This window comes from Myotis davidii, unplaced genomic scaffold (assembly GCF_000327345.1).
Source record: "Myotis davidii unplaced genomic scaffold, ASM32734v1 scaffold962, whole genome shotgun sequence".
Lineage (NCBI taxonomy): Eukaryota > Metazoa > Chordata > Mammalia > Chiroptera > Vespertilionidae > Myotis > Myotis davidii.
In genome coordinates, this window is record NW_006295559.1 from 5527781 (window position 1) to 5542928 (window position 15148).

Below are 15148 nucleotides of genomic sequence, written 5' to 3' on the forward strand. Positions count from 1 at the left end.
TTGTGCTCTCTTCTTTCGCCTTTTCCTCTTTTTTTAGTCACCATGTACTTGAGTGAACAGAACATTATGGAACTGAGGCTTTTAAACAAATGACTGAAGCATACGTTAGTGCCTTACAACCAATGCCCTAACACCTCTGAGGTTTTGTATGATGATCAAACTTAAAAAGAGGACATTTGCTCCTTATTTCTGGTCTTTGACTTTGTCTTCAGGTCTCTGGCCTGCATTTTATATGAGATGTGCTGCATGAATCATGCATTCACGGGCTCCAATTTCTTGTCCATTGTTTTAAAAATTGTTGAAGGTGACACTCCTTCTCTTCCTACGAGATACCCAAGAGAACTGAATGCCATCATGGAACGGTATGGAAATAACGTGTTGTCACAGAAACAGTTTTAAATTGTACTTACATTTTAGTTCATTTGAAAAATAATTTTCTTTTTGAACCTTACAGCATGTTGAACAAGAACCCTTCACTGAGACCATCTGCTATAGAAATTTTAAAAATCCCTTATATTGATGAGCAGCTACAGGTACTTAAAATGAAAGGAATACTGGGAAGCACATATTAATTAGCATTGCTATACATTCTAGGGCTTGAAGCTATGCTGTGGGAATAAGAGGCATTAAGAGTCATTTATAAGAGAGGCACAAGATGTTTTTTAAAGCCAAGGGAAATTATCAGTCAGGACAATCTGGTGCCCCAGATATTGGGATCACGATTTTCTGCCTAAACTCAACATCCCTCCTTAGGGCTCTTGGTTCCCAGATCTTACTGACTTCAACACTTTGTAAATATATCCCTGCTAGGCCAAGAATGGGATGCTCCTAATAACAAAACCTGGGATTTTCACCAACCGTTATTATCCCACCTCTTTACCATATATCTCAATAATACTTTTTGTTGATTAGGTGAGTTTATTTTGCTTTTCTGTAAATTAGGAAATTGGATGTAGAGAATTTGCCTCCCGTGATAAGAAAAAAGCAGATGGCACCCTTTCAGGAGGGTTTTTGTTTTTGTTCTTTAAACATCTTAGCCTTTTACAATGTAAATTCCTCAGGCAAATTTCCTTTAATTTTATGAATATATTTAATAAGACTCCAAAGCATTCATTTGCCTTTAAGAAGATGCATACCTTTTCATCTCATCCTAGTCGTGGCCCTGGGTGTATGGACATTGTCCACCTCAGAGCCAGAGGTAGAGAGAGCTGGTGTGTTCTTGGAGCGGAAGGAAGGCCTGCCCTAGCCCGGGTAGCAGGGAGTGAGAGAACAGCAGTGCAAGACGGACTTGGAGAGGGAGGCAGTAGCCGGGCCTCTCAGGATCTGGTTGCATAAGCTACCACGTAATGTTTTGTAACCCTTTATAGAAGGAAAAATAGCTCCCTGTGGGTTTTGTTTTCGAGCTCTCAGATATGGTCAGTAATAGTGCAGATTAAAAAGGGTGCCTGGTAGTTTTATATCCTTCCATCCCTGGAGAGGAGTCTTTAAGGTGTGTCAAGGTTGTTGTTTTTTTCAGCACCTGATTTGTAGATATTCGGAAATGAGTCCAGAAGACAAGAATTTGAATTGTCAGAAGGAAACTGCTCATATAATTAATGCCATGTAAGTAATTACCTTGTTTTTAGAAAGCCCATTGAGCATAAATATTAAATGCATTTGTCTTTAAATATCTATTAGTGCTAAGCTGTCTGCATGGAGTATCCTCAAATTCACTTAAGTCTTGCCAAGAAATTCAGGAGCATCAGTAACTTGCCGTTCCAAAGCCCTCAGGTGAAAGCAAATTGAAATCATAAAAGTTTAAACCACTGCACAGCTCACAGATCTGCTGGGTAGCTCTGCAGTTGCCGTGTAAGTACATAGAGAAATTAAAACCTCAAACATTTAGTGATCTATATGCTAAGGCATCTTCCATATGAAGCATAAATGGGTTTTACATGTTGTTTGTTTAATGGGAGCTGACAGAGTACCTATTGAAAAGACAACATAGTGGAGCCCTGGGACAATTGAAAATAAGCCAAAATTCACTTTCTTGAGATATATCTAAAAACTAGAGGATGTGTGTTTCAGAGGAACCATAACTATTTCCTGGCCTAACTGCTGCCACCTACCTCATCAAAATGTCTGTGCTGTCACCTGCAAGAGCCCAGAGTACTAGGTTACTTCAGAACAGCCATGCACCGCTGTGTAGGTTGCGTACCGCACAGCTCCAGGGGCACCGATTATAAAGACCAAATGTATAATGCTGTTGAAGAAGCTCGCTATTTAATGTTGCAAGGGCCCAAGGAGCTCTGCAGGGCAGTGGGGGAGAACAGTAGCCCTAATTAGCCTGATCTTCAAGGCCAAGTAGCACAAACATGATTCTCTAATGCCCAGTCCCATGGTTTGTCTACTGTACTGTTTTCCATCTTGACATTCAAGCTGAGGACCCTGGTCCATCAAAGATATCCAGCCTTTGTTTAATGCATGATCTCCAGTTAAAATAGACTGCCCCTCAGGGGGGTGCATTTTTATAGCCACACTCCTGTGACATTTGTTTTCATGGGTACTACCTATTCTTTCAAGTAAGCCTGGATATTCTAATTTTATTTTGTTTTATTAATTGGAGATGTGACAGTAGTAGATAACTTATTTTTTTATTTTTATTTTAAAATGTTTTTATTGGTTTCAGAGAGAGGAAGGAGAGGGAGGGAGAGAGGGGTAGAAACATCAGTGATGAGAGAGAATCAGGCCCCCCTAACTGGGGATCGAGCCTGTAACTCGGACATGTGCCCTGACTGGGAATAGAACCATGACCTTCTGGTTCATGGGTCGACACTCAACCACTGAGCAACACCAGGTGAGCAAGAACTTATTTTTGAAGTATTGGACTAATTTTAGTTATCATTTTGCACTGCAGTTATGAAATACTGCTTACAATTAAAGTGTTCTAGAATTAAGTTGTTTGGATGGTATTTCACATTATGAAATATTGACTTCAAATCATCACTGTTATTTTCAAGATCTATGACTATGCTTTAAGGAGAGCTGTTTGGTGTTATAAGATAAGGGATGTATATTCCTGAAACTTGCATGTCCCCTGGAGGCTCTGGTCTGGATAGTATTCTGGAGGGATGAGACCTGCCTACAATGGTCATTACAATTTTATCATCACTTTCCTACTTTGTTCTGCAAGTAGGTACAGAAACAAATGTCACTGAGAATGTGGTTGTAGACCTTTCAATATGTGATTAGTGTAAGCACATTTCTTTGAAGATAAGGTTCTTAATAATATCGGCTAACATTTTGGGGGTAATGACCATATGCTTGGCTCTGTTATGAGTACTTTACATGACTGTACTCATTTAAACTCCCAACAACCATATGAAGCAGGTACTGTTATTTTTTTTAATGATTATAAAGATGCTAAGTAACTTCCCAGAAGGCGTATAGGATTTGAACTCAGAGAATCTTACTAACCCGTATGATTAACCACTATGCAATGCTGCCAGGAAAATACCTACTGTTTTAAGCCTAGAATATAAGACATATTCAATAAAATTTAGCTATTAGCATGCTATCATTTTGGATATTTTTTATGTGCCAGACTTTGTGCATACATTATCTCATATAATACTCACTATAACCCATTCTTTTTTCTTCATTGTGTTTTCATTTTTATTTTTTAAATTAAATTTATTTTTTTCCATTACCATTTATCCCCTCTATGCTGTCTTCCACCTCTACTCACCCGCCTCCACTCCCCATAGTCATGTAACCACCACACTGTCATCCATGTCCATGAGTTCTCTCTTTTTGCTCAATCCCTCCACCCTGTTAACACTCCCCACTCCCAGCTGTCTGCCTGCTCTCTATCTATGAGTCTGCCTCTATTTTGCTTTATAACCCATTCTTTATGGATAAGAAAACTGAGGTTCAGAGAAGTTCAGTAACTTGCCCAAAGCTTCAGATCTAATGAATGAGGGTGCACATGACATTCAAACCCTGCTTATTTCCAAAGACTGTTCTATCCACATGGTCGAATTAGTCTGCCTGTCTATTTACCACTTAATGACCAAGATCCTAATTTTTCTCACATTATGAAAAGCAGTCGTAAGCAATGAAATGAGCAGAAATGTGGAAAGTACATAATTTGCTTTTAAACAAAAATCTAATTTGAAAAACATTGCCAATTAACCACAGTCCTGGCTGGCTCATTACCTACCCAGACTTTATTAGTTTTTGCCAGGCATGTCTTGAGATGCTTTCCCCTTCTCAGCAGTGTAATGATCCTCTGTAAAATATTTGTTTAATTTTTTCTGAGCGTGACTGGGATGTGCTCTGTGTGGAGAATCTGTATTTTCTCTAGGCAAAAGCAGATTCACCTACAGACGCTGCGGGCGCTCTCTGAGGTGCAGAAAATGACCCCCAGAGAAAGGATGCGGCTGAGGAAGCTCCAGGCAGCTGATGAGAAAGCCAGCAAGCTGAAGTAAGTGTCCTGTCCTCAGGGCATTTCAGCCCTTTGGCCACTTCCCAGGGCTCTGAAGGAATTCACTGAAGAAAAGCAAAGACAAAACAAGATAACAAAATGCATGCACTCAAGATACACGTAATCTATTTTTTTATTCACTCCTTCCCTCAAAAGATAGTCATTGAGCCACGGGTGGTGGTTGAATGCCAGGCATTATTAATATTAGGATTGTGTGAAAAGAATGATGGGATATCAGGGAGGTTACTAGTGATGCAAATAGCAGCAGCTTCCAAATGAAGCCTCATTGCTGTTGACACCTTCTGGACATAGCCCCTTGAGAGGGTGACAAGGCGACCTCAGGACCTGGTCCCCATTCCCTAGATGCTTGCTGCATCCCCTCTGCCAGGAGACCTGACCCATCTACAGGGAGAAGAAGGTGGTGGCAGGAAATTGTTGGCCTTAGGAAGTGGTTTGGAAACAGAGCTCTGTTCTGTCAAGTGAAGCCCTTTAGAAGGTCTGTGCTCTGGGCAGTGCTGCTGGTGGGAACTATCTCTGGTAATTAGAGTATTCACATTAAAACTGTTTTTATACACAAAAGAAAGGCATAGATCTTCTACATGACATTTAATGTTTTCCTTATTTAAAGGCAATGGCTTTTAAGTGAAGTTGGTCCTGATTTTAAGAAAGACTCACATCGGAATTGTTTTTGATGGTTATATCTTGGATTCGAGAATGGTTATGTGTTGTAGCTAGAAAATGGCTCTGTTGTCAGAAGGGTTATAACGTGTCCATTTATAGACAAGAAAATTTGATCACATGGATGTTCAGTGATTTTTCAAAAAATATAAGTATAAATTAGCACACAAGTAATCACAAGAACTCAAATCAGTCTTCCAGTTTAGTAACAGAGCTATTAAATTCAACTCTCCTGTAGTAGAGAAAACAGAGAAGATGTGTCTGAGAAAACTTCCCCTCCACAGTGAGTCTCATATTCTTTTCTATAAATTCTTTGAAATGTTGCTCTATGTCCTTGTTTATGTGTTTATTTCATTCTGAAAGCAGTTATCAAGTTATTAGTATGTGGTAGGTCCTGTCCTGGGTATCAGGACCACCACCACCCTCCCCTGCCCCCATTTCATTACAGTCAGAGAACACCCAGGGATCAGTACTGTCGGCTGTGTTTTAGGAGTCCTAGAGCAGTGGTCGGCAAACGGCGGCTTGTGAGCCACATGCGGCTCTTTGGCCCCTTGAGTGTGGCTCTTCCACAAAATACCACGAGCAGGCACGCACGTACAGTGCGAAGTTGACTTAAAACTTTAAGTAAAGTTTATTAAGTTAATTTTAGGGAACGTTGTGGAGTGAAAGAAGATGTAGTGTCGAGGATTGAGAAAGGTATGTGGAGATGGTTTGGACATATAGAGAGGATGAACGCAGATTGAGGATGTTTTTAGCAAAGGCCAGCTTAGGAGCACCCTAATTAAGTTAATAACAATGTACCTACCTATATAGTTTAAGTTTAAAAAATTTGGCTCTCAAAAGAAATTTCAGTCGTTGTACTGTTGATATTTGGCTCTGTTGACTAATGAGTTTGCCGACCACTGTCCTAGAGCATCCTGTGTGTGCTTTAGAGGGAATCAAGTGGGTGCTGCACTGCCCACACATCTGCATGAGAGGAAGACCCATTGGCCTGGCTTTCCATCACCCCACCTTGCCTGTTGAAATAGGGATCATGCTTACCCGTAATAGAGATGTGGTTTTGGCAAATTGCCGCTATTTTGCTTTACATTTGCAGAAAACTTGTGGAAGAAAAGTACGAAGAAAATAACAAACGAATGCAGGAATTGAGATCTCGGAACTTTCAGCAGCTCACTGTTGATGTGCTCCATGTAAGTACTCTTATTTTACATGTTACATAAAACCTTTTCTTGCTTCAGATTTTTCAGATTCGTGTGGCCATTTGGGTAGAAAGAGGGCCAGGTAGGAAAAAAAGGATCCATATCAACTGTGCCCAATCCAGGGAGGATTAACTGGGGTTCATTTTAGAATGTTAATGCCTACACCGATTCAAAGCAGCTGCACTTAGAGATGGAGCAATTGGTTCATCCAACAAATATCAAGTGCCTACTGTGTACAGGGCTGACTGAACAATTGATGAGTTTAAATTATGACTTTGCAGAACATATATATCTGCATCTAATTTTGAATTTCAGCCATGCTGCTGTTGCTTTATCTCCTTAGTCCATTGTTTTCTTTTTTACTTAGTTGTTTGTTGTGTTGTTGATCTTGTTGTTGTTGCTGATCTTCACCTGAGGATATTTTTCCATTATTTTTGGAGAGAGTGGAAAGGAGGGGAGAGACAGAGAGAAACATCGATGTGAGAGAGATACTTAGTTTTTATGCCTTCCCATTTTATTTTGTCTCCCATATATAACCTGCCTTGTGTTAATAATCCCATTCAAACTTTGAAGAATTACATACATAGCCAATAATAAATAGTGTTTCAGATTCACATAAAATGAACCCAAAATTCATATCCTCTGTATCCCAAGACCCTGGATAGCAAATACTATTTTCTTTAATGGTTAAAAATAGGCCTTGGTATCAGCTCTGATACTTAAGGCAGTCTTTCTTCAGGGTCACATTTGCACATAAACATCGACATCAACCCCTAGCTCTTCTGGTAAAGAAGAGTCATTTTTATTGTCTCAAATTCTGTTTGTTCACTCATTGGCGATCCCTCTATCTGAAGGAGATTTCCTCCTCCAGCAGGAAGAATTAAGCCCCCTGAGGCTGTGGGGATGATCCTGGAGTGTGGGGGTACTCATCCTGCTGTAGCTCAGTAATCGGAGGCCTCCACATCCTGGGGCATGCAGGAGCTCCCCGCAGAGCTCACTCCCAGCCAGGCACAGCCTAGGAACACGTGTTTTCTGCCTCCCTCTGAGAGGTTATTCACCTTTCTCAATTATTCAGTGGTTGTGATTGCTTTAGAGCTCTGAACACCAAAGTTGGACCAGAGAGGGGGCCCAGCCTTTTCTAACCTTAAGAGTCTCCCTCTGTGGGAAGGAATAAAGAACTTTCTTTTACAGAGAGTCAGGATGTTGGTGATATGTGTTCAATCCTGCCCCCCCATGTTTCTACCCATCTCCCACTTCATTACGTGAAGCCAGCTGTGGGATCTGCTGCAGGCCCCAGAGACGGAGAAATTGCTGGCTGGAAGGGCATGGGGTCAGCAGTAGGTCTTGATGCCACCACTTGATGTCTGTTTGAGCGCTTGAGTGCCTTTCTCTAGCTCCCCAGACCTTTCTAGGCCCTGAAATCATCACTTGTGAAGGGTGTTATCTACCCTCTGTCTTTCATTTTTCTTCCCAAGTCCAGAACTGCAAATTCTCACAGGTCCTCACAAGGAGTCTGACATAAGAATTCTGTGTTTGTTAATATGTGTGAACTACATGTTCAATCAGCTGAAAGAAACTGGAACCTTTTTTTATGAAATGTTTAGAGACCCCTGCTTCTAAAGGGGTTTTACCCCCTAAGATTAGATATTTACAAGTACAGATATGGTAATATTTTTTGAGTACACGGGCATTGAATTATAATCTTGTATATCTGAAAATTATATGTTATTAACCAAGTTTATCTCAATTTTAAAAAAATGAAGTAACTTTATTCTTGAAGTTACCACACGGCAAATAGAAATGTAATCTCAAGTATGATTTTACATTTTAGTGTCAGATAATTTACTTAACTTTTCTGCTTTTTTGAAAAAATATATTTTTTTTATTGATTTCAGAGAGGAAGGGAGAGGGAGAGAGATAGAGAAAACTAAATGATGAGAGAGAATCATTGATTGGCTACCTCCTGCCCCCCCCCTGCCCCCCTACTGAGGATCAAGCATGTTAACACCGAACATGTACCCTAAGCGGGAATCAAATCGTGACATCCTGGTTCATAGGTAGACGCTCAACCACTGAGCAACACTGGCTAGCCTGCTTTTCTTTATTGATCCTTCAAAATAATCCTTTTCATGTTCTTTTTCATTTCTGATATGATTATGATCTATGTTAAACAGCTACACTACATTAGGTCTTGTCCCTCCTTTAAACCAGGGTCACTGGGGGATCCTCAAGTAACTTAAGATGCGACTGAGACCATAATGCAGGCAGAATCTCAGGAGACTTTGTTAGCTCTGTATTATCCCATAGAACAGGGAGCAGAGTCCAGATCTTGGCCCAACTTAGAGAGGATTTCGCAAAGATTTTATGAAATCCCCACTTCACATTGTCTGCTTAGTTCCTCCCGATGCTCTGCCCTTTCCATCTCAAGGGGCAGCAGGAGCAGGAGAGGAAGTGCCTGATGCTGTCTTGGACAAAGATGTTGGTTCATTCTTTATTCTTCTAAGACTCAGTGTCACCAATCTTTGGCCCTGAACTTTCCAGAAACCTGTTTCCTAAGTTCGCATATGATGAGGGCAGGAAATGCTGTAAGCAGATATGTGGCCTTGAAAATAGTACCCTCACCCGCTGGCGTGGCTCAGTGGTTGAGCGTCAACCTGTGAACCAGGAGGTCACAGTTCGATTCCGGTCAGGACACACCACCTGGGCTGCAGGCTCGATCCCTGAAGTGTGCAAGAGGCAACTGATCAATGATTCTCTCTTGTCATTGATGTTTCTCTCTCTCCCCTTCCCTTCCTCTCTGAAATCAATAAAAATATAATTTTTGGGGGAAAATATGACCCTCTTCTGGCTGGTTCAGTTCTGCAGACAGGGTTGCTTAGCCCTGCCCACTCCTCACCCCCAGGTCTCTTGTCCTCTTTTGTGCAATTATAGCAGCGGTTCTCAACCTGTGGGTCGCAACCCCTTTGGCGGTCGAATGACCCTTTCACAGGGGTCGCCTAAGACCATCCTGCGTATCAGATATTTACATTACAATTCATAGTAGTAGCAACATTACAATTATGAAGTAACAACAAAAATAATTTTATGGTTGGGTCACCACATGAGGAACTGTATTTAAAGGGCCAGAAGGTTGAGAACCACTGAATTATAGAGTCATTTCCCGCTGGCCCATTGCTAGCATCCCACCTCCTCTCTTTCAAATGTCACCTCCTCTCAGGAAAACCTTTGACCTCTCAGATCCACAGTCACCTGGCTCTCCTCCATATTCTTGTGGCTTAGAGCAGTGCTTCTCAAACTTCAAAATCACCGGTCGGTCTTGTTGAAATGTGGGTTCTGGCTGGGTTGGTCTGGGGTGGGGCCTGGGTGGCTGCGTTCCTAGCACGCTTCCTAGGATTCTGATGGTGCTGGCCCAGGACCTCAGTGGACAGGCAGGGGGCTCTTGACAGCAGCAGGTCACCTTCAGTTGAGGGAAGACCTGGAAAAGCCACCTACAAATAGACCTTGCAATTTCTCTAAGAAAAAAAAAGGCACTAAATGGGAACAGCAGAAAAGCAGGAGCAACTGAGGGAAGGCTTTCTTGTTCGCCTCCGAGGAGGATGCAGGGCGGAGGCCTGGCGAAGGGGCAAGTTTCATCATATTCACAGGCCCAAGAGCAAGGCAGGTTTAATGACACTCAGAGAACAAAGGAGGGAGAAAACGGGAAGCCAAACACTTTGCTGAGGGACTGAAGGGTTTAAACACTCAAGGAAAGGCATCACTGAGCTGAAAAACATAAAATAAACTATAAAAAAGAAATTGAATTAATCAGGTGCAAGACAGTAAAGAAAAACGTGATAAAGGAGAAAGGAAAAGGAAAACGTTCCTGTCTTTGCCCATACTCATATTTATGATTTAATTTCTTCCTAATCTCATTGGCGCTTCTTCTTCCTTCTCTCTTGCCGGCTGAAGCAAACCACTTTGTATTTCAAAAGCAGTTGTAGGAGATAGAATCAGTTACGGGAGGGGAGGGGCTGGCTATGTCACCCCTTAAACATGTCATAAAAACAACGTGAGGCGTTGAGGACAGTGGCTGGTTGCGTTGTGCAGACCTTAGCTGAGGGGCCTTTTGTTTCGGCAGGCAGAATGTGGAAGCAGGTCTGGCACTGTTTCTTTCAGGATGGGAGCTTAAAAGCAACCAGACACCATCATACACACAACAAGCCCAGTCTTCGTTTTCTCCTGTGGCATGTACGGTTGGGGAGGTATCAGAATCGGGTTTCTGTGAAAAGTGCACAGCAGAGCAGGTCTCCATCCGTGAAATAGTAATTCAGGCCAAAGATCAGATCAAGTCCTCTTTCTAAGAGAAACAGTTACAACAGTCCTACCTCTTCTCCTCAAAGAGAACCTCCGCAAATCCAAGTCAGTGGAGAGTCCAAATGCTTATTTCCCAATCACTTCTGAAGTACACATAGAATTCATTTCAGGCAGCCCCTGTCCTTTGTTCTTTGTGTGCTATCCCTGATGCTTTGAAATTGAGATCAATTTCACCTCATGCAACAATTATTATGCAGTACAAGCAACGGACACCTTAAAGATATTTTATGACTGTATTTTCACAAACGCTGCCCCACAGTGTGTCATGGCTTTTGTTTATTCATTTAAAACCGAGTTAGAACTTTTCTTTCTGTTTTTAATAAGAAAACACTCGTGGAGTAGTTCTCCATGGAGGCCACCCATCAAGGAAAACAGGTCACGTCAGCATCAGCTCTAGGCTGTAAACATATACACACAGACACACATACATACAACTACAACACACACAGAGACGCACATACATACAACTACAATAAAGCGAAATGACATTGAAACGCCTATTGATGTATTTGAGAAATTTAAGTTTTTTGAAGTATGAATTCTTTCATGTGGCCTCTTAGATCTCATTCTTTTAGCAAATCGGAATTTATAGACTCAGAACTTTTAAAGCTAGACAAGAGTTTGCAAGCATCCAAATCAATCCCTCACATTTTGAGATGAGGAAACTGAGCAGGGTTGGACTAGAGTGAGGCGAGGGTGATACCACGGGTGCAAATTTGAAGGAGGCACTTGTTCTCAGCTACCAAGCATTCCCGACTGAACCTGACAGTCAGTGTCTCCTTCAGTTCTGCACCCTGGGCATTCCACCTGCCTCGCCCCGGTCATGGCCCTGAAACTGAGGCCATGGGAGGTTTAAATGTTTGCCCAGTTTATTGAAGGCAGTTTCTCTATTCCAAGCTGCCTTCTTGAAATTTGAAAATGTCAACATGTTTAAGGGAGAGGATTAGGTAGGCTTCTGTTTTCAAATAGTCTTCTAAATGAGAATATCGTTTCATTTGTGGTAGCGCTATTTACTTGTATGTTTCTCACAAACTGTTAATTGCCTCCCACAAGGAATCTGATGGCCCGACTTCAGAGAACCTGCCTGGGAATCGGCCCATCCCTTGCCCAGACCTCGGTGCGCTTGAACCAAGTGTAGAGGACACCATAGCTGACCTTGGAGATCGTGGTAGGAGTTTGCATCAGTATTCAGGAGGGTGCTGTCAGCTGACACATGGGTGGATGTAGCTGGGCCTGCAGTAGGCCTGGCTGGCCTCAGAGAGAAGCCCTGGGATGTGTGTGACCTCCTTCCATCAGTTTTGTCAGAGGTGGGCTGTGACCAGGATGAAAGCAGAGAAGCAAGGTTAGTCTCAGCTCTCCTATTTTCTCCATAGTAGTGAAACTCGCATCAGGTGAGGGACCTCTTCTCATGGGTTAACCATATGGCATTAACCTGGCTTGGAAACAGTGTAGGACTGTAAGTGCTCTGAAACACCGTTTCTCTCTTCTGTAAATGGTTTTCCTGGCCCTCATAAATTTAACGTGAAGAAATGAAGTCAGGCTTTGGAAAATCAACTATTTAGATGTGCAATCGTTGCCAGAAAAAATGTCCTCAGAGCTGTCACGCAATAGGGGAGAAACATCATAGTCTAATGGTTGAAAACCAGAGTTTAGGAGTAAAAAGCCTGGCTATCAGGGAAGCCTCTAGCAACTTAATCTCTTCTTATCCATGAAACAAGAATAATACCTCCTATAAAGTTGTTGTGAAAAACAAATGAGACCGGCCACAGGATGCGCTCTTAGCTCAGTACCCAGCACAGTGAGAGCCAAAGAAAGTGCAGCACCTTATGACTCTGAAGGGGAGGGGTATGACAGGAGGATCTTCTCACTCTTGTGCCACTCTCCCCAGGGCCTAGGATAAAGTGCCAGGGCATTGTAGACAATAAATATTTCTTGAATAAATGAACGAGTGGATAAATAAATGAATGAAGGATCTATTAGTCTGGACTTCTGAAAAATAGATGCCAAGTTGTGCTAAAAAGTACAAAAATCTTAGGGGAAATGCTTGCATAAAAGGAAATAGGAAAGGAGGGGGAAAAGGTTAAGAACCATCAGACCATGGTTCAAGTGTTATTCCAAGTGCAAAGAGAGGAGTTTGGTGGTGTGAACTAGTCTGCTTAGGCAGACAAGGGCAGCCAAGGCATCGGGAAGTCAGCCTTAAGCAAAGCCAGCCAGCAGAGGCCTGATTCTGTAACTGCTGCGCTCTGGCGGTAGTAGGGCCACTGTGGGGAGGCGCAGTAGCCACTGGGAGAACGCAGGCAGGAATTCCAGAGCAGAGCAGCTGAGCCCTTGGCCAGTTATGCTCCTTGTTGTTGGAGTTCTGCGAGGTGCATTCTCCCATGAGAAGGGCTACAGAATGGGATAACCGCTCTCTCTGGCAGCAATTGAGTTCTCTTCTCAAAGTGAGAATGAAGGTGGTGAAAGCTGGCTTGGTTGGTCATCTCAGCCCAAATTCAAATTTGATGTCTCCCCGACTGAACTGTTAGAGCTGGTGTTGCCGGCTTCAGCTGTAAGGAGACTAGCACCTGTTGCCCTTTAGGTTGGCATTTGCCAACTTTTAAAATGGTGTTGTGGCAGCCCTCTGGTAGCTGATGTCATTGACAAATATGTACATCAGATGGATTTGTATCTCAGACTCCTTTCAGTCGTTTCTTTCCTATAACTTGTTATTTTCCACAAATAGAATTTGGAAGCATAGAAATATCCCATGGGCCTGTCTTTCCAAGAATATAAAACTGAGAGTTAGGCCATTGGGTAGCACCTGATCTGGATGGCATGTTGCTCGGTGGCCAGTGCTATCTGTGAAGAAGCCTCTGGACAGGATGTTGAGTGGGTGGGTAGTCTGGGCCTCGCCTCTGGCTGTGAGGACGAAAAGTACTTATTACTCTTTTTATAGCTGAGAAGCCAAAGACATTAAGTAATTTGCTCCAGGACTCCAAAGCTCCTGCTTACTGGTGCAGCACCCCTTCCATTGCCATCGGAGTGTATGAATTTGGAGGTGGTAGGTAAGAGCAGTCGATTTGCAAGACACACAAACATGCCAAATGCATTAGACTTTCAAAAGGCAGAGACTCTTTGTGTGTCTCTATGTCTTTACTGTAAGCTCTAGTAGCCAAATTACTCCTCAGCTAGCCCTGCCCCAGGTTCCGGCGGCCACCGGAAGACCCATGCTGGTGTCCTGCTTGCCTCTCCTTTTGAGGTATCAGTATGGTAGACCATGTATTGATATACTAGCCAAACTGGAAATGATCCCGTCTACCCCTCTGACCATCATATAGCTAGCATGTCCATAATAAGAAGCTGTAAGATCCCAAATCACATAGTATTTTTAGTTGGGCCAGTTTCCTTATAAAATACTTTAAACATTTCCTTTATTTATTCCTCTCTGTAAATTTGTATTCTCTAAATTCTATTCTCTCTTAAATATTAAATTGAAAAGAGAGACTGGGAACTATGAAAATGGAACCTTCAGTTCGATCACTGATGAGAGGAATAGAGGGCAACTACAGGAGGATGAGTGTGCACGTAGCTTAACCCTGAGATTCTGAGGCATGAGATTCCGGCACATGGTGATGAACCATGAAGTGGTCATTTCCCCGATTCTCTTTGGCTTTTAGAAGATTTCCTCCAAACTTTCAGCACCCAGAGGAAGGTTTCTTTTGTTTGTTTGTTTATTTTTTATCTAGCGTGCACATGTAAAATAAAATTACACAGCCACTTCTTAAGTTCCTGCGCCAAATGTTTAATCAGTGTTTGATGTTGAATGGAAAAATTCCCTCTGGGATGTAAGGATTTAGTTGCAGGGAAAGAAGACAGGGTAAGACAAAATTTACGTTCGATAGGCACTTACTTGACGATAGCTGATTTAATTCAGCCAGAATCACGGAAAACTATTATAATTAAATAAGAAAGCACAAATAGAACATTAAAGAAATTACCCCTTTAAATATTAGTATTTAAATCCTCATATGTAATGCTGATGATTTCTTGCACATTATTAATTTTTGCCGGGCACTTCATTGCACTTTAGCCTTATCTCAGAAGCTCACAGCTGAGTTTCAGAGTAGCATTTTTTTTAAAGCTGGAATAATATGAGACTCCCACTCAGAGCAGGGCTCTCAACCTGATTGTGCAAATGAGGAGGCTTCATTGGCATAGGCCTTGCTGCCTCCTGACAGCCTGACCAGCTGTCGCCTCTTTATTTTCCTTTCACCCACTCCTTGAGCATAAAAGCCCCTTCCCTGCCCTGACCAGTGTGGTGCAGTTGGAGTGTTGGCCTGTACAACAAGGAATAACGGGTTCAGTTCCCAGTCAGAGCACATACCTACGTTGCAGGTTCAATCCCCAGTTGGGGTGAGTATGGGAGGCATGTTCCTCTCTCTCACCTCTCTCTCTCTCTCTCTCTCTCTCTCTC

At 42.4% G+C, this 15148-nt stretch overlaps 1 protein-coding gene across 1 annotated transcript in view; it reads left to right on the forward strand.

The window, feature by feature from the left end:
• Positions 1 to 15148, forward strand: part of NEK11 (NIMA related kinase 11) — a 170142-nt gene that overhangs the window by 68213 nt on the left and 86781 nt on the right. The window contains exons 7-13 of the mRNA XM_006770193.2: positions 213 to 362; positions 455 to 533; positions 1517 to 1602; positions 4346 to 4465; positions 5382 to 5426; positions 6240 to 6333; positions 11749 to 11863. Of these exons, the coding sequence (XP_006770256.1) occupies positions 213 to 362; positions 455 to 533; positions 1517 to 1602; positions 4346 to 4465; positions 5382 to 5426; positions 6240 to 6333; positions 11749 to 11863 (689 nt within the window). The remainder of the gene's footprint in view (positions 1 to 212; positions 363 to 454; positions 534 to 1516; positions 1603 to 4345; positions 4466 to 5381; positions 5427 to 6239; positions 6334 to 11748; positions 11864 to 15148) is intronic.